This window comes from Sinohyriopsis cumingii, chromosome 14 (assembly GCF_028554795.1).
Source record: "Sinohyriopsis cumingii isolate HCF-2022 chromosome 14, ASM2855479v2, whole genome shotgun sequence".
Classification (NCBI taxonomy): Eukaryota; Metazoa; Mollusca; class Bivalvia; order Unionida; family Unionidae; genus Sinohyriopsis; species Sinohyriopsis cumingii.
In genome coordinates, this window is record NC_142974.1 from 84,879,375 (window position 1) to 84,907,026 (window position 27,652).

At 34.6% G+C, this 27,652-nt stretch overlaps 1 protein-coding gene across 2 annotated transcripts; it reads left to right on the top strand.

Moving 5' to 3' along the window:
* On the top strand, positions 1-27,652 carry LOC149784275 (ATPase inhibitor mai-2, mitochondrial-like). 2 transcript variants are annotated; one of them, XM_089932299.1, is made up of 7 exons: positions 18-151; positions 8,055-8,305; positions 12,294-12,336; positions 14,516-14,541; positions 20,299-20,362; positions 21,853-21,933; positions 27,379-27,652. In XM_089932299.1, the coding sequence occupies exons 2-7, from the start codon at positions 8,280-8,282 to the stop codon at positions 27,460-27,462; spliced, it is 324 nt and encodes a 107-aa protein (XP_089788425.1). In that variant the 5' UTR covers positions 18-151; positions 8,055-8,279; the 3' UTR covers positions 27,463-27,652. The 2 variants fall into 2 exon arrangements, with proteins under 2 accessions (XP_089788424.1, XP_089788425.1); XM_089932298.1 differs by lacking the exon at positions 8,055-8,305 and having other exon boundaries at positions 1-151.

Consider the following 27,652-nt stretch of genomic DNA (forward strand, 5'->3'; position numbering starts at 1 on the left):
GTGATATTCAAGTGGTAACATATTCTTCAGTAACCTCCCTTGTCTGTCTGTGCGTCATTTGCTTTTGCGTTTCGCTTCGATACATTCAGAAAAAAAGCATGGCATTACGTCTTCGTATCCCTACATTAATTAATTCCTGGCGGATTATTGGGTAAGAAACTGCGTTCTTTAAGGTATACAATTATATATTTCCCTGACTTAAATGGTTTATATTAAATGTTAACGCCTAACATTAATTTTATATGGAATATCATTCAAAATTGAGGTCTAGTTTTGAAGGTCATGCCCTGTGTTAGCATGAACCAGTGGTTTTGTAATTTAAACGATAACTTGTGCATAATTTGCACACAGGCAGTGCTATTACACAGAATCAATAAATTTAATATATTATTAAAATGTCAGAAATTGAATTTGTATGATTTTTTAAAATACTAAATACCGTTAATGCAATAATTTTTTGGTCAGAAAGTAGTACGGGCCATAGGGGCTCGTATCGTTGCATAAAATTGACCTGTCATAAACGTTCTATAAAATAACTACAAGGGAGGACACTTCTCTTCTTGCTTGCGCGACCTATTTGAGAATGAACGCTAATATTTCAAGCTACGCTTTGCGTAGCTTAATAAATATCGGGGGTACTGGTATTTAGCTCCGGCATTTGACTGTGTATCCCTATTAAAAGTTTGACATACTGTCATACCTTTAAGGTATACTAAATCATTTTGGCATTGCAACAGTTCCTTTTTACTTATAGGCACAGGGAATTCAGAGATAGACTTGCCATTGGCATCTATAGGTTTAACTTGTCCATGTCCAACAATATGTCCTAGAAAAGTTAACACTAGTACAGCAGAACTCAATTTTGGAAAAAGTAATTGTCAAACTTGCATCAGTGAGTCTGTCAAAGAATGTCCGAATTGTTGCTAAATCTATATGTTCTTTCCAGAATAACAATAATAATGAGGACTTTGTATAGCACCTAATATTTAGGCTGTAAGCATGTTACAACATCAGACAACACCTATAACATAAAAAACATATTACATGATATGAATACAAAAAACATACATGATGAAATTAGAAACTATAAAAAAACATGCTTAAAATATTTAAGATAGGAAACATTAGGTCTTTAAGTTTGTTCTTGCAGTCGAATAAGTCAGTTTAAGAGCACTCTTGAATGTGATCACTGTGTCTTTGTGTACAAGTTCAGTGGGCAATTCATTACACATTGCTGGGCCCTGGTATGCAAAAGAACATTGTCCATATGACTTTGTTTTCATAGTGGGAATAATGAGTATACGATTGTCAGAAGAGGAACGTAAGTATCTTGCTGCTGTGTACACATGGATGAGGTTGGACAGGTGTGTTGGACTGGGGTCCATCACAGAAATGTAGCACAGAGAACAAATTTTGTGTTTGATCCTGGATCGAATGGATGGCCAGTTTAGGGTACAGAGCAGCAGGGAGGCGTGCTCTGATCGTGGTACTATAAGGATCATCAAGCAGCTGTGTTTTGAACTTTTTGAAGCTTCTGGAGCAGATATTGAGATGAACCAGATAGAATTGAGTTACAATAGTCCGGTCTTAAAAGTACTAATGAACACAAGTGTTTTAGTGGCATGAACTGAAAGATACTTGTGATTGGAGCTCATGCATCTCAGTTCAAGATATGCAGCCTTGCATATGTTCATAAGAGTTTGGATTGACTCAGTGTATATAATAATAATAATAATAATGAGGACTTTGTATAGCGGCTAATCTTTAGAAGCTCTAAGCGCTTTACAACATTAGACAACACCTATAAGATAAAAAAACATATAATAATATTATTACAAAAACATACACCATGAAATTAGAAAAACATTAAAAAATTAAAAAACATGCTGAGAATATTTCAGGTAGGAAACATTATTAGGTCTTTAAGTTTGTTCTTGCAGTCAAAATAAGTGAGTTTTGAGAGCCCTCTTGAATGTGATCACTGTCTTTGTGTCTAAGTTCAGTGGGCAATTCTTTCCACGTTGATGGGCCTTGGTATGCAAAAGAACGCTGTCCATATGACTTTGTTTTCATAGTGGGAATAATGAGTATACAGTTGTCAGAAGAGGAGCATAAGTATCTTGCTGGTGTGTACACATGGGTGAGATCGGATAGGTATGTTGGACTAGAGTCCGACAGTGAAATGTAGCATAGAGAACAAAAATTTTGTGTTTGATTCTGGATCGAATGGATAGCCAGTGTAGGGTACAGAGCAGCGGGGAGGTGTGATCTGATCGTGGTACTCTAAGTATGATCCGAGCAGCTGTGTTTTGAACCTTTTGAAGTTTCTGGAGTAGATATTGAGATGAACCAGACAGAATTGAGTTACAATAGTCCAATCTTGAAAGTACTAATGAGCATGCAAGTGTTTTAGTGGCATCAACTGAAAGATATTTGCAAATTGAGCTGATGCGTCTCAGCTCAAGATATGCAAACTTGCATATGTTCATGACATGTTGGTGCAATGTCAGAGTACTGTCCAGAGTAACACCTAGGTTTTGTACAGACTGTGTGAATTTAATGTTGGTGCTGCTGATATTTATTGTTTGAGGTAATGGATATGAATGAGAAAGTCTTTGTGTTGTGATCAGAATGGCCTCAGTTTTATCATCCTTCATCTGCCGCTTGTTAGATGTCATCCATGATTTCACATCAGAAATGGACCTCTCTACACCATGGATGGTAGCATTAACTTCAGTTAGGTGGCAATATTTGTATATTTGGGTGTCATCAGCGTACAATTGGTGAGACACTGGATGATGATCTATGAAACTTGAGAGAGACTGAGTGTGTAGAATGAAGGGAACAGCATAGATTAACTGGGCTGGAGTATATTCCATTTGCAGATACAATTTGTGTCCTGTTGACCAAGTAGGACTTGAACAACAGTAAGGCTGTATCATGAATGCCAAATACATGCCGGAGACTGAAGTAATATATCATGGTCTTTTGTGTCAAATGCTGCAGACAAATCAAGGAGGGTGAGGACTGTAATCTTTCCGCTATCCAAAGTAGAGAGAATGTCATTAACTACTTTTAGAAGAGTAGTTTCAGTAATGTGGCACGGGCAATATGCTGATTGTACATTGCTAAAAAGACTTTGAATTCAGATGAGATACAAGGTGGGATAGAACAACCTTTTCTACGATTTTTTTATATGAATGGGAGATTATAAACTGGAGGTAGTTCTTTAAGTCTTTATGGTCTAGTGTTGGTTTCTTCAGCAGAGGCTTTACATTGGCAGTTTTAAAAAATGATGGGAATTCCCTTGATGAGAGAGGTATTAATAACATCAGTTAGTGAAGGCAATACTGGATCTAAGCACTCAAGCAGCAGTGATGTTGGAATTGGATCAAGTTTACATGACTTTGGTGCAGTCTTCATCAGGATTGTACATACAAAATCCATAGAGACAGGTTCATATGCTGCTAATGGTTGCTGCTCGAATTCTGTATCCCAACTGTATGGTGACGAAGAGTCAATTGAAAGTGTGGTGTCAAGCTTATCTCTAATGGTTTCTACTTTGTCACTGAAGAAATTTGCAAACATGTCCGGAAGGTCAACTGGAGAGAAGGTAGTTGGAAGTAGTGTACATTTGTTCCTTGACATCAGCTTGTTGGTGATCTCGAATAACTCTTTGCAGCTTGAACTTTCCATGATCTTAATACTGTAGTTGGCTGATTTCGCTGCATGGACTATATTTGTGACATCCTTCTTAGCAGCTTCATAGATTTGCATATGAATAGTAAGTCTGGTGGAAAGCCAAAGCCTCTCAGCTTTACAGCATTCTCTTTTAGCAGTGCAAAGTTGGTCCCTAACACTGCTATACCATGGAGAACACTTTTGAATTGATACTCTGCACTTGGTAGCTGGGGCATGTTTGTCAAGCAATGAATGCAGGCAGTTATCAAGTTGTTCTGCTGCAGAAGGTAAGCAAGATGTTAGGTTTGCTTGGATGTCATGCATTAGTTTGGTTCTATTTATCATACTGAGGTTTCTTTTAGTAGCAGACAAAGGTGGAGGGTTAGGGACTGATACGTCAGGATGGCATAAAATGCAGAGGGGATCTGATGCAAGTTCGTGGGATACCAGGGAGGACTGTAGAATGTTATCATCAGGTCTATGAAGAATCCGGTCTAAAATGTGACATGGGTGGGTTTGTTAACTGACTGTTTGAGGTTGAAAACATTAATGGAATCTAGGAGTTTTGACGTGTTTGGGTTTCAAGGACAGTCAAAGTGAAAGTTGAAATCTCCAAGAATAATCAGGTTGCCACCTATCAAATTTCCATACTCCAGGAGATTCGGAAACTGCTCCAAAGAGAGATTCAGTCAGCTTGTTTTTTTCTACTAGGAGGAGGGCGGTATATGCAGAGAAAATGGACTGACCTTTGTTCCAGGGTGGTTTTAACTAGTTCAGCCTTACGTGGTCGAAATTGAATGTTGTGGTGTGTGGTGTGGTTAAGATGTTTGATCATAGAGTTCTTTGTGATGACAGCAATTCCACCTCCGTGAGTTACGGGGGAACGACTTGATAGAGTAACCAGTGGGTGTTAGATCCGCACACTTGGGCTCATCACCTAATGTTTTTAGCCATGTTTCTGGCAGGAAAAATATGTCGATATTCTGGTCGTTGATAAAATTAACTATTTCTTTGAACTTTTCCGTGCTCCCTCCTAATGATTGGGTATTGAATAATGCAGAACGCAGAGGTATTCTCTTGCATAGTTGACACAAAGGTTGAAGATTTAATAGGGATTTGAATTAGGTTATCTAAATTAATGGTTGAAGATTTAAATTGTTGAGCCGAAAAGGGTATAACGGTTGAAGAGTTAAATTGTTGAGCCGGAAAGGGTATAAGGGAGATAACTGGAATTGTTCCTGTTCTATGGCGGCCAGCTTTGAAGCAACGTTTCTTTTTTCGCTTCTGTTTACATTTAGGTAATGCTGAATGTAGTCCCAGTTTGTTTAGTCTAGAGCACAATGTAGTGCGGAGAACCAAGGAGTGGTCATTTAAAGATATTAATGAGGATCCATTATAGCATGAACAGGTTGACTGGCAAGTATCACGTGATGGCGGTTTGTTTGAAAACAAAGGAAGTTGTAGCAGTGGAGCAAGACAGTTGAGAAAAAGTTTAATTGTTCTCGTTTCCAAAACAAGGAGATGAAGAAACACATATGAACTGATCAGGAAAACGGCACAAAAGAACTGAACAGCTGCTTCATGCCAGTTAAGCAATATCGGCCATCTTGAACACAATCATCGATGTAAGCATCACAATTATCTAAGTCTCTGCTAATGTTGGTACGTGAGAAAGCCTGCCAGTAGCTTCTCGTGGGTCGGTGGTTCTTCCTGGGGTTTTCCAGGGTTCTTCCTCCACCATTAATACTGGCCGCCATGTATAGCCTATCTTGTGCTGAAAAATGGCGTTAAACCCTACAACAACAAAAACAACAACAATTATCTAGACCAGAAGTAATCATATTCATGAGAAGTTGAAAAGTACTTGGCAACCCTTTCATCCCAAACGCCATCATTTTATTTTGATAAAGTCCATCTGGAGTCACGAATGCCAAAATATTCTTTGCTCTTTCCATTAGTGAAATTTGCCAAAATCCTTTCAGAATGTAAAATTTGGTGATATACTTAGCACTTCCGATCTTACCAATAGAGTCATCAATTATTGGTAATGGAAATGAATCTGTTTTTGTCATGCTATTCACCTTCCTGTAACCAGTGAACATGCAGAAAGTATTATCTGGTGTCGGAACAAGTATACATAGTGATCTCCAGTCACTTTTACTGGGTTCTATGAAATCATTCTCCAGCATACCTGGTATACTGAATTTCTATTTTCAAGTATTCCTGTTTGAGAGGGTTCATCCTGTATGAATGTTATTTCACAGGTTTGGAATTTACAATTTCAACGTCATGAAATTTTTTTATTGTTCTTATAGGAACATCTGGAAATAAGTGCTCATATTCAAATAATAACTGTTTAAGTTTATTTATTTCTTGGTGTTGCAAATGTGTTGTTTCAGGTGCAGCTCTCTCATAATTTCTGAATTACTTAGATTTTTCACTCCAGTGTCAGTAGAATCTGATGATATTCCATCACTTAAATCTTCACTGAGTTTGACAGGTACAACTGAATTAATTGCGTGTTTAACCAGTCTATCTCCTTCAATATAATGGTACTCCTTTAATTTATTTAGATCCCAGGAGCACTAATATTATAATTTAACTCATTTTCTTCATAATTTTATAGGGGCTGTAGTACCTAATCTGAAGAAAATTTTGATTTATGAGCAAGAAAGATATGACTCTTTTTGCCAGACTCAAAAGTTCTCTCCATGAATTGCTGAATGCAAAATTCAAGCATAATTAGCTGGAAAGTTCCAGACCTAAAATTTTACCCTTGACCAGTTTGGACAGATTTCGGAAGGCAAAATTGATTAAACTTTATGAAAGCTTTTACTGTTGTTTTCGATTTAATATTCCTCAAAGGATTGCCTCTGGAAACCTTGATGCAGACATCATGGTCAACAAGTATTGGTTACCTGACTTGGTCTTAGGTAAATACCAACACAGTCTACCATAATTCTACTAAATGGTTTGTCAAATGCAGGAATAGGTTGCAGATGAACCTTAGGTATTTTCTGACTAGGTTTTCCTACAATTTGACAAGTATGACAAGATCTACAGTATTTACACACATCACTTTTGATTTCTGGCCAGTAAAAGAGAGTCAAGATCATGTGATAAGACTTAAACCCAAAATGACTGGCCAGTGGAGTTGCATGGGCTAGACTAGGTATTTTCTGTCTGTAAGATTTTGGAAGTAAAATTTCATAGTTCACTGACCACTTGTCACCATCAGGTACCTCAGGAGGTCTCCTTTTTCTCAAGAGAATTCCATTTTTAATGAAATAACAGCCAGGAACATCAGTAGCTTCAGTTTCAATAATGGCCCTTTGAAAGAAACAGGTCTCAATCTTTTTCCTGTTTGACGACAAGTGATTTTCGTTTGATACCCTGATTAGAAGGAAGAGAATGAGTAGTTAAAAGAGGATCACTGTGATCAATACCTTTTGATTGATCCAAACAAGGAGTGAAAGTGACCTCATCGAAAACCTGACCAACACGTGTTAGCTAAAGGAATACTTTCCTTATCAAAATCATTCAGCAAGAGCTTTCTTTGCCATATGTCTGGTAACTGCACAAGCTGGCTATATATCAGGGAATTCTTTTTCAATCAGATCGACTTTATGATCCAAACATGGCTTGTCAGTTACAAGTGGATTAACCACAACCTTGTCTCCAGCTAGGTCATTGCCTAGTTGTAGAGTTTAACGCCATTTTTCAGCACACGATAGGCTATACATGGCGGCCAGTATTAATGGTGGAGGAAGAACCTGGGAATACCCCAGAAAGAACAACCAACCCACGAGAAGGTACTGGCAAGCTTTCTCACATACCCACATTGGCCGAATCCGAGACTTGAACCCACGCAGAGGTGAGATGGCAGTGATCCGGCTCCCATTGCCTAGTAATAAATCAATGCCCTTAACGGGTAAAGCAGACACTGTTCTGACTGTCACTGGTCCTGAGACTAATCCTGATGACAGATTTACACAGTGCAGAGGAAGATTAACAAAGCCATGGTCTACTTCCTGAATAAGAACACTTTCATTAGAAGACTTCTCAGAAAAAGGCAAAGTACCTGACAATAAAAAATTTCTGAAAAGCTTCTGTTTCCCTTAAAATTTTAATAGGGATAGGATTGGCTGAATCATTCAAGAGTGATATAGAACCCTTCGATATGAATGGTTCATAATTGTCCATAATCAAATCAGACCGGGGTTTATTTGACCCAATAAATGTATTGCTTTCAATGCATGATTGTGACCTTGACCTCTTAGAAATAAGAGCATTTGGAATAGGTCTCTCGATTCTGATGCCTATATTTCATTTTGTAGCAATCAGAAATAACATGTCCTTTCTTCTTGCAATAGGTACATGTAGGAAGAGACAAGGATCTTCGATCAAGTTTATCTGCAGCTTGCATTTTAAAAGTTGTGCCAGATTGAGATATAGAAGAGCTTCTATTAGGCTGACAAACTTTTCTGCCAGAAGACTGCTGAGTAGAAGACTTGCCTACAAAAGGAACTTTGTGTTAAAGAATAATCACCAGCAGCATTTTCCAAGGTTTCGATCTTACACTCGTCAAGACAAGTCTTATGGACACAGTTCTTGAACTCTTAAAGTAATACAAGTTGTTTGAGACATTCATAATCTTGCTCAACTTTCTTGGCTAAGCACCATTTATCAAATAACTGCTATTTTTCTCTAGCAAATTTGACATTAGTTCAGCTTTTTTTGTAGTTCATGAACTTTTGCCAATAAGCCTCGGGGACTAATAACCTTTTAAGATGCATTCCTTAACCAGATCATAGTCAGCACTTTGGTGAACTGACAGTGAATGGTAAATATCACTTGCTTTACCAATAAGTACACATTGTAATAATTGAGTCCATTGCTCCCTTGGCCATTTCAAATGATCAGGAACATCAAAACTTAAATATGTATTTGAAGTGGGAATATGCTTTTCACTTGCCAGCTCCATTTCTTTTATTCTAAATTGATATTCACTCTCTTCCTTATCTTTCTCCAATTGTAAATGCAATTGCTCTTTCTTTCTCCAATTATAAATGCATTTGTTCTTTATCCAATTACATTTGTTCTTTATCTTTCTCCAGTTATAAATGCAGTTGCTCTTTCTTTAGCTGTATTTGTTCGTTTTGTAACTGCATTTGTCTTTCTCTCTCCTCTTTCTCTGATTGTAAATGCATTTGTTCTCTCTCTTTCTCCAATTGTAACTGGAACTGCATTTGTTTTTCTTTATCTTTCTGAAGTTCCAGCTTCCTAAACTCTACCGGTAAGCTGTTTTAGTTCATTTTGTCTTAATTGTATCGATGTATTCCAGTGCAATAACTGAGGGTGTTGTGGGGTAGTCTAGAGGTGTCTTTGGGTTTTTAGATGGACTGCAGCTCAAGTCTTGGAGAAGGGAAAGCATTACTGGAAATACCAATTGGTGACTTTGAAGTCTAAAATGATTTTGTCTGATGTATATGCTGGATTGACAAAAACAGGTGGCATGCCAATTAATGCCCTGTTCATCAGCTTTTCAGAAATTAAATGTGGAACTTGAGAATATCTACCCTATTTACTCTTTTTAGGATTTTCTTTGATGCGGATTTCTTGCATTTGATCATTGTACTGTATGAAGTTGGTAGCCTGTCACACCAGACAAATTGAAACTTGTTTTTTTTTTTCCATTGGTTATGACTTTGGATCTGGTGCATAAATCAGATATCAGTTTTTACTGGATCACTTAATATGTGATCACAGCCTCATTTTTCTTGACACGACTGGAATAAACATTTATTACAGACTTGAGTTGGTGTAAACGTGCTACCGAGGTTCCTGGACTGGATGTATATTAATTGTTACTTATTCTACACCTGTGATTTTCCCAAATTGGATATAAAGTTGTAGCAGATGAGTACATATATGGTTAAGAAAGGAAAGAATTGATTTTTTGACACGTTTGAATGTTTTGTTGAATACGAATCACAAATACAGATGAAATGCATGAGTGATTTGTAATTTTACCTAGATGATAGTTACTTATGCAAATTCATGTTAATAATGAAGTTCAGGCTCTAACAATCCTATTTCATACAAGGTTGTGTATCTTATATTAGCAACCATGGTCAGTTTTCTGATACTGAAATATCTGCAAACACTTGATTTCTTGATATAGATCTGTTTAACAGCATTCCAAAACAGTAATTTTGTTCAATATCTCTATTAGAAAAAAAAGTATTGCAACTTTTAAGTTCCAGATAGTTACAAATTTCTAGAGTTTGTGGCTTATATAAATGTATTCAGATTACGTGTCAGTCATGGAAGTAAAATGTTCTTTCCATAAAAAATGTTATAACTTTCTTTTTTGTTGAGCTATTATTATGATATTTGATATTCAGATTGCATTTTTCCAGCTGAATTCATTGCTCTTGTTAAATCTGTTGTACGTCTTCAGTATTTTTATTTATAAATGAAAAGCATATAAACATTTCACAACTTTTATGACATTTACCTTAATACAAATATATCACATTGTAATAGTTCATATGTATGTAAAACAACTTCATGAACACAGAAAGATGCAATGTTTCTTCATAATTGTCATTGAAACAATATTGCAAGACCTAATGTCATTGAATAGGATTCAGGTTGGTTTCATCTTCTAATTCCTGTGATGTTATATTTAGCTCCTTGCAGAATGGACCAGGCAATGTCACCATCTTTCACTTAAAACAGTGCTGTCCAACCTTTTTGACATTGTTGGTCAATGAATTTTTTTTTCTTGAAGCCAAGAGCTGCAGCAGAAAACTGGAAGCAATGACTAAATAGCTGATTGAACTCTGGCAGGCCATTTAAAATCAGCCTGTGTGCTGAATACGGCCCGTGGGCCACAGGTTGGACGGCACTGACTTAGAACTAACGTATCAATAAAATATACCTGCAAAATAATTTATCACTTTCAGACTTTGTATTTTATTTTTTTTTGCATTTTGAAAACATCATTGATCCTATCAAATCTTATCAGTGCATTAGGAATTTAAGAACCCACTTTAAGTGTGCATGTAGTTACTTCGCTAAGCTTGTCAAAATAAAAAGGTTGTATTACCGAAACTTTGCATTTGTCTGTTAGTGATGCGATTTTTTATCATTATTTCATAAGACAATGTCTTATTACAAAATTTAAACAAATACAATAACATAATAACCGATGACTGTTTGTCAGTTCAGGTATTTACAGCATCAGCAACATTAGCCTATTTATAGTGGACAAAAATCTACGCTTTGCATGTTCATTTTGCGACTATATATTGTCTAAACCATATGACAAGCGTTAATACGATAAAAACTATTTTAAAAAATCATCTTAACATGTTCTTCTGGCACACCAATTTTTACAAAATTAATAATAATTTTAGTTTTGGAACATCATTTGTGGAAAAGGTAACATTCTCAGCTGTTAGAAAATTCAAATATGGCGGACAGTGTCAACACGGGGAGATTCAAATGTTTTACAAATTCAGTGGTCGCTGTGGTTGGTTTATAACATTTCTGATATATAAATTTGGTAGCAAAAAAAAGCTTGGAATATGCCAATTTTGATGATATACGATACATTTATTTAAATTGCCAAACTTTTGGTCAAATCTGTGTAATGTGTAAGGGATTATTTCTTTGTGTAGGAATATCATAGAAATGTGCTACAACCACTGACCAAATTATTTACATCTCTGATTAGATTGAAGATTTCATGAATATTCATGAAGTTTTAATAACCTGCATTTTGTATTAAAGAAGAAAGGTGTAACGCGACCGCTGCATGATCAGTGCATATTTCCAATGACGTATGAAATTTGTTACTTTCGATGATTATAAAGTAATAATTCCATTAAGATAGCGTCAAATATAAAAAGAAAGCATGCCCATCATAGATAATTTTATGAACTTTTACAATATATAAAATGTGTTGCAATCAGATGACATGTATTGATGCTGCAATGAAAATTCTACACTTGGTAAATAGTTTCATCAGATTACCAAGTAAACTGTCATCTTGTCCTTATTAGACTGGGGTTGCTAATTATATACAGTAATTCAAATGCAGGCAGTTAAAAAACAGCAGCTTTCATTTCTTTTCTCAAACAATTCAGCACTGGGAGATCTTTTACGAAAAAACTTCTTCGACCTTTAAGGGTCACAGGAATCTTATTCATCCACACTCCAAGTTTAAAAGCCACTTATTTTTGCTGCTTCAGATACAAATTGATTATCAAACAGAGGAAACATCCAGTTTGTTTTCATGTTGACTGCGCTGTAAAAAAGTCCCCGTTATCAGAACAAAATGTAAACGTTCTGCTTGGGGAAAGAAATATGGAATGAAAAAAGATATCATAAAGAACAGCTGTGTGCCATGAAGAAATAGGGGTGCTCAGGTTGGTTACTTTCCTCTCAAGCAGAGCTTGTTGAAATGCAGCTCACTATGGAAGAAGGTCCCTTACTTTTGTTGTTTTGTATTTAGTTATTACTGTAATTAGATCTGTTAGACTATCAAATGAATTTGTTTTCAAAAGATCATTGTTAAGTCAGTGCTTATGTTTCTCTTTCAGAATCAGAAACACGAGTGGAGAAATAGGAAGTGGTGCTGGGAAGGTATTTTGCCTCATTGCTATGTCTATAATTTTTTTATCCAATGCCAATGCCCCATGGTATCGAAAATTGCAGTCTTGAAAGCTTGATACTAGTATTAATGTCAGGATCTCTCTTGGTCGGTTTGTATTATGGGAGACAACAATATTTTATATAGCTATTTGTCCTGTTAGACTACAGATAATATAGACGCATTGTCCACTTGATGATGAAATTTTACTGGAAGATACGATGGCCAAATTGTTTTCAGATCTGTGTTAATGGAAAGACATATCAGTTACTTTTCTTGCAGTGTGGCATCAATAAATTTATATAGTTTTGGTTAATCTCATACAGCATTGGACTCTACATGCAAGTCTTAGTCTCAGATTTACAGTGGACCTTACTTAATTTTGTGTGATTGGCCCATAATGCGGGGCAGTTCAAATGAAATAGACCTTGAACGTTTACTTGAACATGCCTGGAAAGCCATGTTAATTTCACTATCATACATTCATATACCCCCACCCCCAATCCATTGATATTTTTCCCAAAACTGTTAATCTTGTGAGAGCTTTAGTCAGAAAACTTTTGCTTATATGAGTTAAATGGTAGAAGCATTATTAAAAGCATTTTTCTGAAATTGGGGACCTTGAAACAATATTATTGGAAACATACGGGCTGGTCGCAAAAACTTGCCGCCATAAATAACTTCTTTCAGATGAGAATCTAGATGCTAAAGCAGAATATTTAATACTATTACTACAAATGAAAATTACAACATTGTAAAAAGCATTACAACAGAATGCTTTTCTGAGACCAACCTGTATTCTCCATTAATACAGTTTTAAGGCCCCCCAATCCTAGAATCGAGACCTTGAGTACATGTTTGTTCATAAAACATAAAGTAAAAATAGGCTGCATTATAATAATTTGGCGTTCGTTAATGGTGTTAAGAAAAATTGAATTTAATATAATATAAAATCATTTCTTTCACATCAAATTTAAACTCTTGTTTGGTTCTAATGGATATGACTGCATTGCAGTATATTCACTAATGAAGACCCAAGTCAGGAAGCTAAGGTATTGAATGTACATCTTTGCAGACTAATATTGGGCCTAATGTTTAATTTTAGCAGTTCAGAGCACAAAGTGTGTGTATCATTCACGACCATATGTATTGTAAACTATCCATACAGCTACCGTATTTGTCTGCAAATTGTTCTAATTATGGCATTTCATGCTATGGTAAGGAGGAGCTGTCTGCTTTCTTGATAGCTCTTAGATGATGCATATATATTGGAGTATCGGAATACTTATGATCCCTAAATTCACTGAAAAGCAGTAACAAGATTTTCCATGAACATGACTTCTGGTAATAATGTTTCTATTCAGCAACCTGTTCCAGATAGGAAAAGAGGAGAAAATTCTAGTAAGATTATCTAACTTTTGATTGGGATATATCAGAACAAAAATTATGGGGCTTCCTGAATTAAATATGCAAGAATCATCCTTGGAATGTGCATGAAAAATGAGACATGAGTGGAATGCAAGCAGAAAATAGATAACATGCAGATTGAATGTAATGGGATACAACTGGAAAGCAGAGTTGTTAAAATGACTCCTTTCATTGTCTTTATTACAATGTCATACTGTCCCTATCATAAATATAGTGGTACAATTCTGAATTTTGTTAAACTCTGTTTTTTTGTGTGGAATCATTGCTTTGTTCATGTCACTATAGCTTGATAAAGTACTGTTTCAAACCCTGATTACAATTTTCAGGGTTTAATATTTAAGGGAAATCATGTCATTTCACACTAGTCTAAACTTATTAAATCAGTTACTTTATATATTGTGGTTAGAGTGTCTGCCTTGGAAGCTGGAGGTTGTGGGTTCGATCCCCGGCCAAGTCATGACAAAGACTTATAAAAATGGTCCTAACAACTACCTCGCTTGGCACTCAGCATTAAGATGTTAGTGTTAGGACTGGTCAGCCTGGTGGCAGGATAATGTGACTGGATGGGACATCATGCTACATGTCTGTGGCATGATGCCTCAGTGCTAGACCACTATGTACTGCCACACTGCAGACATCATAGCATTATGACTGAAATTTTTTTAAAGCTACGTTAATATTCCAAGTCAGAAAAAAACGCATGTATTTAAATATGAGTAACCCTGCGACTTATTCTCCTTTTAGGGTGGCGGAGCTGGAGGTGCCATCAGGTGAGATAGAAGTTTCTTTCCATGCCTTACACCATTTTCTTGCCGATGAATACTTAGTTGATTGGTTGTTATGGGTTTATTGACATTTTTAGAACATGCTAGCTAGTATATTCAGGGTTACCATGCTACTGGGAAATGGGGGAAAAAGTCTGGAGAAATTATAATTTTTTTCCCGACTGTGAAAAGTTCTTGAATTTTGCAAATATTGATTAAGTTGTGGAAAAAACCAGGAATTTTACGCCACCACTTGATGCTTGAAAAAATTATATAATTGGGTCGTAACTGAATTGATCATAAGTTAAATTTAACAAATTCTAACAGAAGATGTGGAGGTTGCAGTATATATCATTTGGGTACTTGCCATAAACACATTTGTTGAGTCAATCCAAATGCTTAGTGGATTAGATTTGTTTAGTAGACTTTTTTCCCAACAGACGGCTCAATATCCGTATTTTTTCTTACATTGAAGATATGAACCAGTCTAACATCATAATATGCCAGCAAGGTTTCGGCAAATCGTAGCAGCTTAACAAATAACCTAGCAAACTTAAACGTTGTTAAGTCAGACCTGCATTAAATCGATATGATAATGAAACTAGGACGTTGATGAAATTTGACCTGGTACTCATGATTTGCATTGGTAGTCGTACGAGTACACAAATTTCACAACCCACATGTTCATGACCTCATAGATATAGTCACCTGATATCTAATATCCCATTTCAAATGTTGTAGGAAAAATATTAACGAAAGTCGCATGCTGGTTGTAATAAAAATACATAATCAGAAAACCCCAAAATTATACATATTAATCCCAGAACAACTGCTGTGGTTTTGTTTTCTCACCCATGCGACAGAGAAATCTACTTATTTTGCTAACCTTACTTTTCCTGTCTCAGTCTAGTCTAGTCGTCTCAGTCAAGGTGTCCACACGCTCAGAACTACTTTTAAAAAAGAAATCCTTGTCTTCTGCTGTGCCTGATGTAGTTGTACCAAAATCAAACAACAACAACAACAGCAGTAACAAATATATAACAAAAACATAGTAACTTAAGTTAAATCCATGTTTGAGAACACACCATACAAAAACATTTCGAGAGAGACAAATACAAATGCATATGATGTCGAGCTTTTTGTTATTATGCTTGTTCGTTCCACACAGCATGGTCAGTTTTATCCTATATCCAGTCCTAGCTCAGTACAATTTTAAATCAGCATCATTAAGTGTAACGAAAGCTACCTAACTAGTTTTAAATACTTCATGTGAAACAGAGTACAGCGTAACCCTGCTATAAGACTTTTTATATCTGGTTGGACATACAAAATGTAAGTGGTTCTGCATCAAAATCTAATATGGCCACCAGAAATGCCATTTTAAAAATCTTTTTATATCACTACTTCTGAATTGATTTTCATATCAAAATTGGGTTGCACATAAAGACTTGTTATGCCTGTGAACTTGAAATGAAAGTAGTGCCAGTAAAAAGAAAATCTTACTGCTACTACTCCTGAATGGAAAGCAGACATGTTTACCCCTATGGATTCTCCATCTTTTTTACAGAAGAAGCAAAAAAAATACTAAGGATAATTTATTCAATACTACAATACTACAGAAAACAGCTGAATCTGAAGAAAAAAATTGTCAACATTTTGTTCCACTTGTAAAATTTCTTTTCGTTAACAAAAAAAGTTATTTGATCATGTCAAAGAAGTGCTTATTCAGTGGTTCCCATGCAAACTGGACAACCATCTGCAAGCATCAAAGGGAGCAATTGGCAGTTGTTTTTAAAATGGCAGCCCAGCATCATGTGAAAAGAAAATTGGAAGAAGTTGAAAAGACAAGTGCTTGCCAGAAGTTTCTTAAGATTTATACCGATATTTGGCTGTTTATAAAACAGTCTAACACAGAGTTCGTTATGTTCGCTACGGTGTGTGTGACTTGGATTTTTCTGTTGCACATGGTGTTAGATGTGACAATCCCACAAAGACTGGGACGAAATAAATACATCTCTATCCTCATTCTGTAATGTACAGTGTCCAACAGTGAGGAAATGCACATTATCTGTGCTGAAGTGGTGATTAGCCAGTTTTTGGCTAAGTTAAACTAGACTTAGAAAACAGTTGATTCTTTAAACAGGGATTTTAAAAAAAAAATTCTGGATAGCAAATTTGCAACAGGGAATGTAGACTAAGGATATAGTTAGAAAAGGTAGAGTGATACTGGTTTTAGGAAAAGGTTTTCGTTTCTTGGTAAAAGAAACAGATTATAATTGTATGTTTTGTCATTGTCATTAAAGATAATAAATGTATTTCTGGATATAGTTTTTTTTTTTAAATGTTAAACTGTTAGCTTAAAAGGTATATTACTGACAGCTATTGATAACTATAAACAGACTGCTTTTGTACTACTGATGGAGCCATGAAAGGGTATACAGATCTGAGAAAGTCAAATTGGCATGGTTTTTTTTTTTACTAGACGACTTCCTGTCATGCATACTGGGTCCTAAATGTAGCAACCCCAGTCATTTTTTTTATATTGAAATAACTGAAAACACTTGCTTTCTTCATACAGATCTGTTTAACAGCATTCCAAAACAGTTTATTGTTTTAAAATATCTCTATTTGAAAAAAAGTTATGTAACTTTTAAGTTCCAAAATATTTACAAATTTCTAGAATTTGTGTCTTATGTAAATGTATTCAGATTATGTGGCAGTCACGGAACCGAAGTAAAATTTGATTTCTATAAAAATGTTATAACTTTCTTATTTGTTGAGATATTATTATGAAATTTGATATTCTGATTGCATTTTTCCTGCTGAATGCATTACTCTCATTAAATATGTTGTCTGACTTCAATATTTTCATTTACAACTGAAAATCATATAAAAATTTCACAACTTTTATGATAGATAACTTAATACAAATATATCACATTAGCAAGAGTTCATATGTAAATAAAACAACTTCAAAACCAACAAAAATGCAATGTTTATTCATAATTGTGATTGAAACAATGTTGCAAGAACTAATTTAAAGCATACTGTGATGTTAAACAATATCATTTATAATTTCATCAACATCTTCAAGTTCTGCTACTTTGTTCTCCTTGTCTAGTATTTGAGATCTAATCATTTCACAGTTGTCACATTTGGCATTATATCTTTCAGCATCATCAGGTACTAAAGAGTCTCTCTCTTTCAATTTCAGGCGGAGACTTTTAATTTCAGTTCTTAAATAACTGTTGCTTTTCTGAAGGGGACAAGATCTTTGATTTCTCACTATTTCTTTTCTCAGAAATAACTCTTACTTGCTCTGTTAATACAGTAATTTTGTCAGCTGATGCTTGGTTCTCATTAGTCACAGTTGCAAGCTTTAGTTCACTTTCTTTCAATTTTTCAGTCATCATCTTTATTTGGTTCTCTTGCCTGCTGACTAATCGTTTCAAGCCACGCAATGCATGCAAGTGTTTCTTTGAGGTCTCATCTCTTTTATTTACATTCTGCACAGAATTGTGACCAATCCAGTTTTTAATGTTTTCTAACTTCTCAGTATTTTCGGCAATTTTCTTCTGAAGTTTTGAGCACTGTTTCAACTGTTTCTTATTTGGATACTTAAGTAAGTTAGTTTCTTTTTTCAGAGTTTCATCATCATTATCATTGTCATCAGTGGGCTTTTTCTTAGTGCAAAATTTATTTTTGCTTAAATTGTCATTTTCTATCTGCTGAATAGTTTCCTTTGTAACTGCTTCATCACAAAACACTGTTTGTTCAGTATTTTTGGTAGTCAGATATGGGCTGAATGTGGCATTCATTAGCTCCTTTACATTTTTAAACCCAGAAACTTTCTTTTTGGCAACAAGTTTTTTTTTCTGTTCACATACTCTACTAAATTTTGTTTTAAGAGATTTCACATTCACACATTCAAAGTTGGAGTTCAACTTTGAAATAATATTGAACAAGGCATATAAGTTTTTGCCACGGTGTTCAATGTATGAATTTATTTCAAGTACAAGTCCATTTGTTAGTTCCTGAATAGGATTCAAGTTAGTTTCATCTTCTAAGTCCTGTGATGTTATATTTAGCTCCTTGCAGAACGGACCAGGGAATGCAGCCATCTTTCACTTAGAATGTTTCAATATCATATACATGCAAAATAAATTATCACTTTCAGACTTTGTATTTTTTTTTTTCTATTTTGAAAACATTATTGATCCTAACAAACGTTATCAATGCATTTTGAATTTAAGATCCCATATGAAGTGTGCGTGTAATTAATTTGCTACGTTTGTCAAAGTAAAAAAAAAAGAAGAAAAAAAAATCATAGAGTGTCACATTACAAAATTTAAACAAATGCATAATGAATATCAGGTTGAACATATTTTAAAACTGATTAAAGTTTGTCAGTTGAGATATTTACAGCATCAAACTTCAGCCTATTTATAGCAGACGAAAATCAACGCTTTGCATGTTCATTTTGCGACTGCATACTGTCTAAACCATACAACAAGCATTAATACGATAAAAACTATAAAAATATCATCTTACCATGTTCTTCTGGCACACCAGTTTGTATGTAATTAATAATAAGGTTAGTTTTGGAACATCGGTTGTGGAAAAGTTGACATCGTCTTCAGCTTTTAGAAAATTCGAATATGGCGGACAGTGTCGGGGAGATTCAAATATTTTACAAATTCGATGCTCATTGCGGGTGGTTTAAAAACGTTTCGATATATAAATTTGGTATCAAAATAAAGCTTGGAATATGCTGATTTTGATGATATATGTTGCATTTATTTAAATTGTCAAACTTATGGTCAAATCTGCGTAAAGTTTGAGGGATTATTTCTTTGTGTAGGAATATCATAGGAACGTGCTACAACCACTGACTGAATTGTTTACATCTCCTCTGATTGGATTGAAAATTTCATGAATATTCATGAAGTTTTAATAACCTACATTTTGTTACAAAGAAGAGTAGGGTCACGTGATGGCATGATCAATGCTTTTTCCAATGACGTGTGAAATCGTTAATTTTCGATGATTATGGAGTAGTAATTCCATTAATATAGCATCAAATATAAAAAGAAAACATGCCCATTATAGATAATTTTATTAGCTTTTACAATATATAAAATGTGTTACAGTCAAATGGCATGTATTGATGCTGTAATGAAAATTCTATACTTGGTCAACAGTTTCATCAGATTTCCAGGTAAAAAGGCGTCTTTACCGTGTTAGACTGGGGTTTCTACTAAATGAAAATGGTGCTTCTTGGAAATCCAAAATTGCCATGACAGAAGCCATCTTGAAAATTCGCTTTTCACAGTTCCACCTGAACAGAAAGTCATTTCAGCATGGGATTTTTCTTATGGGGCCTAGGTAGTCGTAAATAAAAGTTTACTTTGATATCGAATATGACTATCACAGTTTTATCGGCATTTGGGTTTCCTCCAGTAGACACAAAATATCTAACTGGCATTAAAAGAAAAATAGTGCTGATATGACAACCAATATGTTCATCAGGACAGCCATCTTGACCTAAATGGCTGCTACATTGGCTAATTTGAAAACCTTGTTCAAGAATATCAGATACAGTTTCAACACTCATTAGTTTGAAAAGAAGAAACGGTCTTACCTTGAAATTCCTGTAATTTATTTTCAGACACTATAGCGTAAGTTGTGTAATTATCATGGTATACAAATTAATAAGGAAAAGTTTGGCAATATAGTAATTCTGATGCTCTGATCCATTTGCAGAGAAGCTGGTGGAAGTTTCGGTAAACGGGAGGCAGCTCAGGAAGAAGAATACTTTAGACGATTGGTAAGTTTTAGAAACATTAGTAAATGTAATTTGTTTTAAAAGAATTTAGTTTTCTTCTATGATCTTCTCATGCACCGGCTAAGCAGGACTTTTGTATGGGATAATAGGATTTTTGCTTTAGATACAACCATTTGATGAAAGTCAGATTTGATTGTTATAAAACGGGAGCATTCAGAGCAAATCTTTTGCAATAGTTACTGTAGTTATTTCTGTCAACAGATGTTCACACAAGTATTTCGACAAACTAAAGTCAATAGCACACTTGAGTTCAGTTTTCATAAGCTGCTATAGTAAAAGTCATACAGGTCATGTATGTACATTTACGCATCTTAAATATAAAATTTGTTTTAAAATTCAATGCTAATTTTATCAAAGCCTATTCAGTCCTGATTATTGAATTTTCTGCACCTTAATTGTTGTCACTCAAAATCCAGATGAAAAATACGACCGCTATGGATTTTTAGCGGTAGATACGTACTAAAACAAGTCAAGATAAGAGCATGACATGTTAGTGCGCTACGCTTAATCTGTATTGTTCTGGATTACACCTTCAAGTTGATAGTGTCCGAAAATGTCCACGTACTTGAACATTGATTTTCATATATATTTCCCAACGCTTGTAAATAATGCTCTTCAAAATGATTGTTGATGTATGAGGATCCAAATAAAGTGAATAACAGCCATTTATAGGTATGTATAATCAAAATTCTAAAAGATGTCGGTCATTACTGAAATAGTCTGTGTTGCACGCATACATGACTTGTATGACTTTTACTTTACAAAGGGGAGAGAAAAATGTTTAGTGCTTAAAGGTTGATACTGTTGTGGATGGATTAAATGAAGAAAAGGGATCATCCGACCCAAGCAGAATATTGAAAGCTTTTTGGATAAGGGAGGGGACTGTTATGGAAGGACACACTGTATGAACTTTGCTTACATTAACAAAATGGTGACATATTGCAGACCTTCTTTGTGGTATGTGTTAGTGATATAGTGGCTTCAACAATCTTGAGAGGCTGGTTAAAAATGTAAAGCCATAGAACATGAAATCACAGTGTGCATTTGAGATGCGTTTATGCAGCAGAATGCTGTCACTATCACTTCTGTGAAAATTATACCTTCGTCTGTCATTTGCTAACACTAATGATAGAATGTTATTTTATTTGACAGAACAGTGATATATAGTCTAGTTTATCAGTTGCCGCTAGAAACATTGATAAAGGTGATTGTCGGATAGACATGTCATTTATCAATGACTTGTAAGAAATATTTGTAAATTGTAACATACAAGAACATTATAAGATAAACATAGACAGGATATAGGAAATTAGACTATGATTTCCATGATTTATTTGTAAGAGTTTTATATTAGTTATGGGCTCAAAATGTTGGATAAAAATAGTCAAGGCCTCATATATAACGGTTTACAGTACATTCCTCTAACTTGTTCATTCAGTGACTAAGGATAACTTTTTTCTTTGTTTGCCCAGCAATCAGCTCAGTTGAAAGAGTTGAAAGAACATCTACAAGATGAGGTCAAACACCATGAAAAAGCCATTAAAGAGCATCAGGTAAGGGGAAATAACTTCATCTAGTCCTACCTCATACACAACCATTCTTATATATTCCATTCAACATTATTAGGGCATATGGGTTCAGTCATAAATTATGAAGATGTAAACTTGTTCTTGTATTGTTATAATCTGATCTTATACAAATCGAATCATTTACTTACTGTGTTGGTCATTTTATTTTTGAATGGATATTTTTATGAGCAACACTTTTAGGCAGAGAATTTAATAAGTTGCTTATCTCATTGAAGAAGGTACAGAGAAGAGCCCATATCAGGAAAGCATTAAGTATGACTTGGATCTTGCTTTCCCAATCCAGTGCTCACTAATTCTAATTGACCTATGCTGTTGTTTGCCGAATTTGAGTTGCTTTGTTTTTATTTTACACTGAAAGATTGTCAGGGCAGTCATTTCAAAGGCTATACATTCTAGATGAATGTTACATTGTACAATATAAAAAATTCATATAGACAAATATTTGTCACCTAATTCAGGTAAAATTTTAGTTATGTATTTTAATTTACTCCAGTTTGATGCGAAACCAATGACCAGTATACAGGGCTTGTTTTCAAAATTGGCAGGGTTCCAATATATTTCTGTTAAATCTAATCAGTTGATTTTGGCAGGTGTCTATTGCTGTTAATGCCTGCGCATTCATGGCAGTTCGGCTTCTAAAGGTCAATGCCAGTTCATATTGCATTCGACTATTGTGCAAATTGTTTACATACTTGGAAAATGTAGATAGTTTCTTTGGTGATACTTTTGTATACATACATACCTTTGAGGAATGTATTGGAGTTTTAATGGGTCTGTTAGACAAACTCTGCATGGCATATGTGCAGCTAGGCCCACCAAGTGTGGTAAGAATATTCTGGCATGGAAATCTTATGTCGCATAGTAAGAGGATTGGAATTCAAGCTCTTCTCTGGCAAAATTAAGTCATCACAAATACTCCTAAACAGAAACCAAGAAATAAATTCATTTGTTCCTTGAGTTCATATTTTTTTAGAGGAAATTTGTTCCAAATTCTTTCCCTTTAGGGACATCCCTCCACACTGGCAAATTAATCAATGCAGTAGTACCAGTTGCTGTATTACTGATACAAAAATGTAATTAAGGTGGTTGATTGTAAAACTAATTTTAATGGTGTAATAATTTGTTGTTATTCCCAGATTGCTCCTCCCACCCCATCATGATCTACTACAAGTAGCCTGTGTCAGAAGGAGGAGGATGGCTACTTTGTTAGGAACCAGTGAGGTGTGGAACTGGCATTTTCTGTATTCTAGTGGTTCTAAACTTGACTGAATTTCCCATTAATCCATTACAGTAGACAAACTTCAATTTAATTTATTATGCAACAAAAATTGTGATTGGTTCAATCTTTAAAATGTCCCAGATTCCTTTGGCTCAATTCAGGCAACTGAAGCAACTGTCACATGCTGTTCAGAAAATGTCCATTTCTTCCAACAAAAATGAGAAAGCATAATACTGTATTAAAGGCGTACATTGTATCAAAGCAGAGATGTGTATGTATATTGAGAAAAAGAGTCTTGTTTATTAAGGTTTCACCCAGAGGGGTTTGTGGTTACTATGATTACTTAATCAGATAATGAATAGCGAACACCTGTGGATTAGTGTGACCCAACATTCAGCTGTTCATTATATGGGCATAATTCAGGCACCATGCTCAGGGTTCCCGCGCTACCGGGAAATCAGCAAAAGGTTGAGAGAAATGATATATTTTTCCCCGACCATGAAATGTCCTTGAATTTCGCAAATAATGATGAAAGTCGGGAAAGACCTGGGAATTTTCCCCCACGACTTGACGCCTGAAACAATCACATAATTGAGTTGTAACTAAACAGATCGGGAGTTAAATTTATCGAGTTCTAATAAAAATATTTGTAGGGTGCAGTATTGATCATTTGGGTGCTTACAGTAAACATATACACTGAGTCAATCCAAACTCAAAGTGGATTAGATTCATTTAGGTGACTTTTTTCACAGTCATCTCGCTGTCCCTGTCTTTCCTTACATCAAAGGTATGAAAACCAGACTAGCATCATAAGAGGCCAACATGGTGGTGGCAAAGCGTAACCGCTTACCAGATATTCAAGCAAACTTAAACGTTGTTAAATGGAGTCATACATGCATGAAATCAATATGAAAATTACAGATTTTCTCAGAAAGCGCAAGTATTAAAATCTTTAATCTGCTGTAAGACAAGATAAATCTACGGCATTGATGAAATGTGACCTGGTATTTGCATTGCTAATTGCATAAATACATAAATTTCACAACCCACATTTTCAAATGTAGTAGGGAAAAAATGTGAAAAAATATTACATGAAGGTCATATATTGGTTTTAATAAAAACACAAAAATGACAATACAAAATTCACCATATTTATTACGAGAACAACTTCATTTTTTTAAATCATGATTACCATGGTGACACAAGGTTTCTGCTTGATGGATCAACTGGCCAGATTGCTGCAACAGCAACAATCTTCAAAATATGTTGAGAATTATATGTTCTTTATGGTTTTTACAAAAAGGTATCTAACTTTCATTTAATATAATTGAATTTGTGTACAACCACATTAAAAAGGAGTGTATTGCTGATATCGCGGGACAATTGGATTTTCGATGGCATCATTTGAGATTTACGAAGTCATGTGACTAGTAAATGGCGAGCACTGGGTCAGGTTTCATCTATGCCATAGTTGGATTAAAGACATAACAGTTAAAATAGTTAACATTTTTGAGAAAATAAATCATTTTCCTATCGATTTCATGCATGTATGAGTTGATATAACACAAGTTTAAATTGCTAGGCCTGCTGGTAAGTGACTACCATATGCCGCTACCACACGGTGGTGGCAAATTCCACATTTTTTATATGCAGTTGCAATGACCCCACACGCCAACATAAACGTCCAAATGTGAAAAATGGGGTAGGTATTTTCAGAATAATCCAGATTAGAAAACGGACCGCTATTCATTTTAAGCCAAATTTGTTGTCCTAAATGTCTAATCTCAGAGCTGAAATGAAAAATTGTTGTCCCTTGTATCATATACTAAAAACCAATACAGGCTCTTATATCGGTACATTTTTGGGGACTGGTTTAACAAATTACAAGAAGACGAGTTTATTTTACAGAAAATTCAGTCCTTGTTTGTACATCAATATATAATTTTGAGGGTCTTTTGTCAAAATTTAAATCAATCCTTTTGAAAATGTTTTTGAATGATGGATTTTTAACTAGATCCTCTTAAAGAGATTAGGTTATTTGAAAAATCTTGTTTTGGATTTTATTGGCACAGATAATTCAGAGTTAAACTCATTTCATTTCAAGACAAAATTCTAATTCTTTGCATTGTTTTTCCACACTGTAATAGGAAATGTTTACTTTGTATAAGATGCACACACACACACACACATAAATATATATTTATTGCTTTAGAATTGCTTAGAACTAAAGGCTTGAAATGAAACAAAACTAATTTATGTTCATTATGTTGTTTCCACTTAGCAACGTACTGCAGATCAGCAAAGTAAAGTTCGAATTTTTATTCTGTAAATTGAAATGACTTTACATGCCAATTTATAGGAATATAATCGAACTTGTTTCATGCGATACATTTTGTGGTTTTTTTTACATGATCATCTTTTCTGACTTAGATGTTTCTGAGTCTTGAAAGGGAAACATCTTTAGATTTAGCAAATGCATGTTTTTAATCTAAAATGTTCTTTAATTTTATTCAGTGATGGTCATATGTGAACCTTAAAAAAATTGAATTTCATCCAGAAAAAAAACAACCTAGAAACCACCTGGAAAATTATCTTTAGAAGCGTGGAACCATACATGCTGTAGGTACCTGATGGCCAATTTAACAATCAAACATATGTTGTGGAAAATACACAAAATCTAATTATAATTTTTATAGTTATAGTTTTTTTTGTTTCACTTGATTGCAAGGCTTTTGCAGAGTAAATAGTGGTTGCACTGTATTTATTTTTGTTTTTTTCTAGTTCATGAGCAATGTTTTTTTTTAATCTTACCAAAGAAATCACAAAAATTAAACTTGTTTTGATGTTTTGCAAGTTTCTACACATGATGAGGTAGTTGATCGTTTTTGAAGCTTTTAATGCTTTATCAAGGATCCCGAAATCTTAGTGGCTCTCACTGTATGTTTATTTCCCCTCAGAAATTAATGTGATGTAAGTGAAATTGAATTTAAAAATTCAGATGAATTATAACTAGTTGTGGAAAGAAATGAAACAGTAATATAGCTGATTATTTTTACCAGAACATGTGCCATTTTTGGTTCTGGATTTGTTGAAGCTTTAGTATTAGTATTACCCTTGCTTGATTCACTAGTTCCCTCTCCAGACTATTTATATTTTAAAAAATGTCTTTCCCAGAAAAAATATACTATATAAGATTTACCAACAACAGTATTTTATTCCACTCTAGTTTTGTTACAAAAATTCATTAATTTGACACAGAACACTTGCTACCTCTACTCATATCTTTGATAACAAAAATTGTTTGTTGCTTGTATCTTTTTATTTCATTTTTTTATTTGGGGCTTAGACTTTTTCAAATTCAGGCAACTTAAGCCAGGGTGCTGACCAATTAGTGATTTTTGCATGTTCCAATATGGTATAAATGTAACCGAATAATCACGATCAGACTCTAGTTGGCATTTGGCAGTTCTAAAAATCTTGTGCTGATATGCTTCAACACTTTTAAAAGAAAAACACAATATTTAAGCGACTGATAATGATATATATTTCTTGCACAGATGCTGGGCAATATTTGAATTACATGGTTTTGAATAAGACAGGAAGACAAGATTTTTTTCTTCAAGTACTATAGTGTTCAAACAGTTGTGAAATCATAATGGCAAATCATCTGCATGCGATAATTATGGATATTTTATATCCACTTTCGGACATGTCAGATAAGTAAATGGTCATTTTGAAAGATTTGTGCTTATTTGTCCCACATATGTAATTTTAGGATCTCATATATAGATATGCCATTGTGTATCATATTGATCAAGCTGGGAACCACCTGTATGACTGTATTTTTAATCATCATGGTATCTCTCTAAACTTGCATCATTAAGATCATGAGTGAGTTTTATCATGGTTAGTGTCTTTACATACTGCAAGTGTTATGGAATGGATTTTAATGAGTCTAAATACAGATCTTTTTTTATGACCAAGATGTAGATTCTCTAACAAGGATGCATGAGCAGTGATCAAACTTGAAAAGTGCAGTCATTCCAAGGACTAAAGGGCCCCAAAAAATCTTCACAACCTTATAAAATAGGTCGTGGTGACTATTCTTGGCCTTTTTTACAATTTATTTAAGGCAGACTGACATAATATTTCATGGAATTCATGTTTATTTGGTTTTTGTTGTCTTGCAGGAGGCCATCCAGAGACATAAGAAAAAGATGGAAAAAATTCAGAAAATGCAAGAAAAAGGGTCCGGATCAGATTCTGATAAATAATAGATTGTATTAGTACTATGCTGTTAATTTTGTGCTCAGATTATTTAGTTGAAACAGTAAAATTTATAAATGATGAGTGCCATTTGTTTCTGTTTTTTTTGTTTTTTTTTTGAATATGAGTGAGGAAAATTAATGGGCATTAGTCCTATGTAAAAACCAATGACTTAGAAATAAAGAAATATCAAATGTA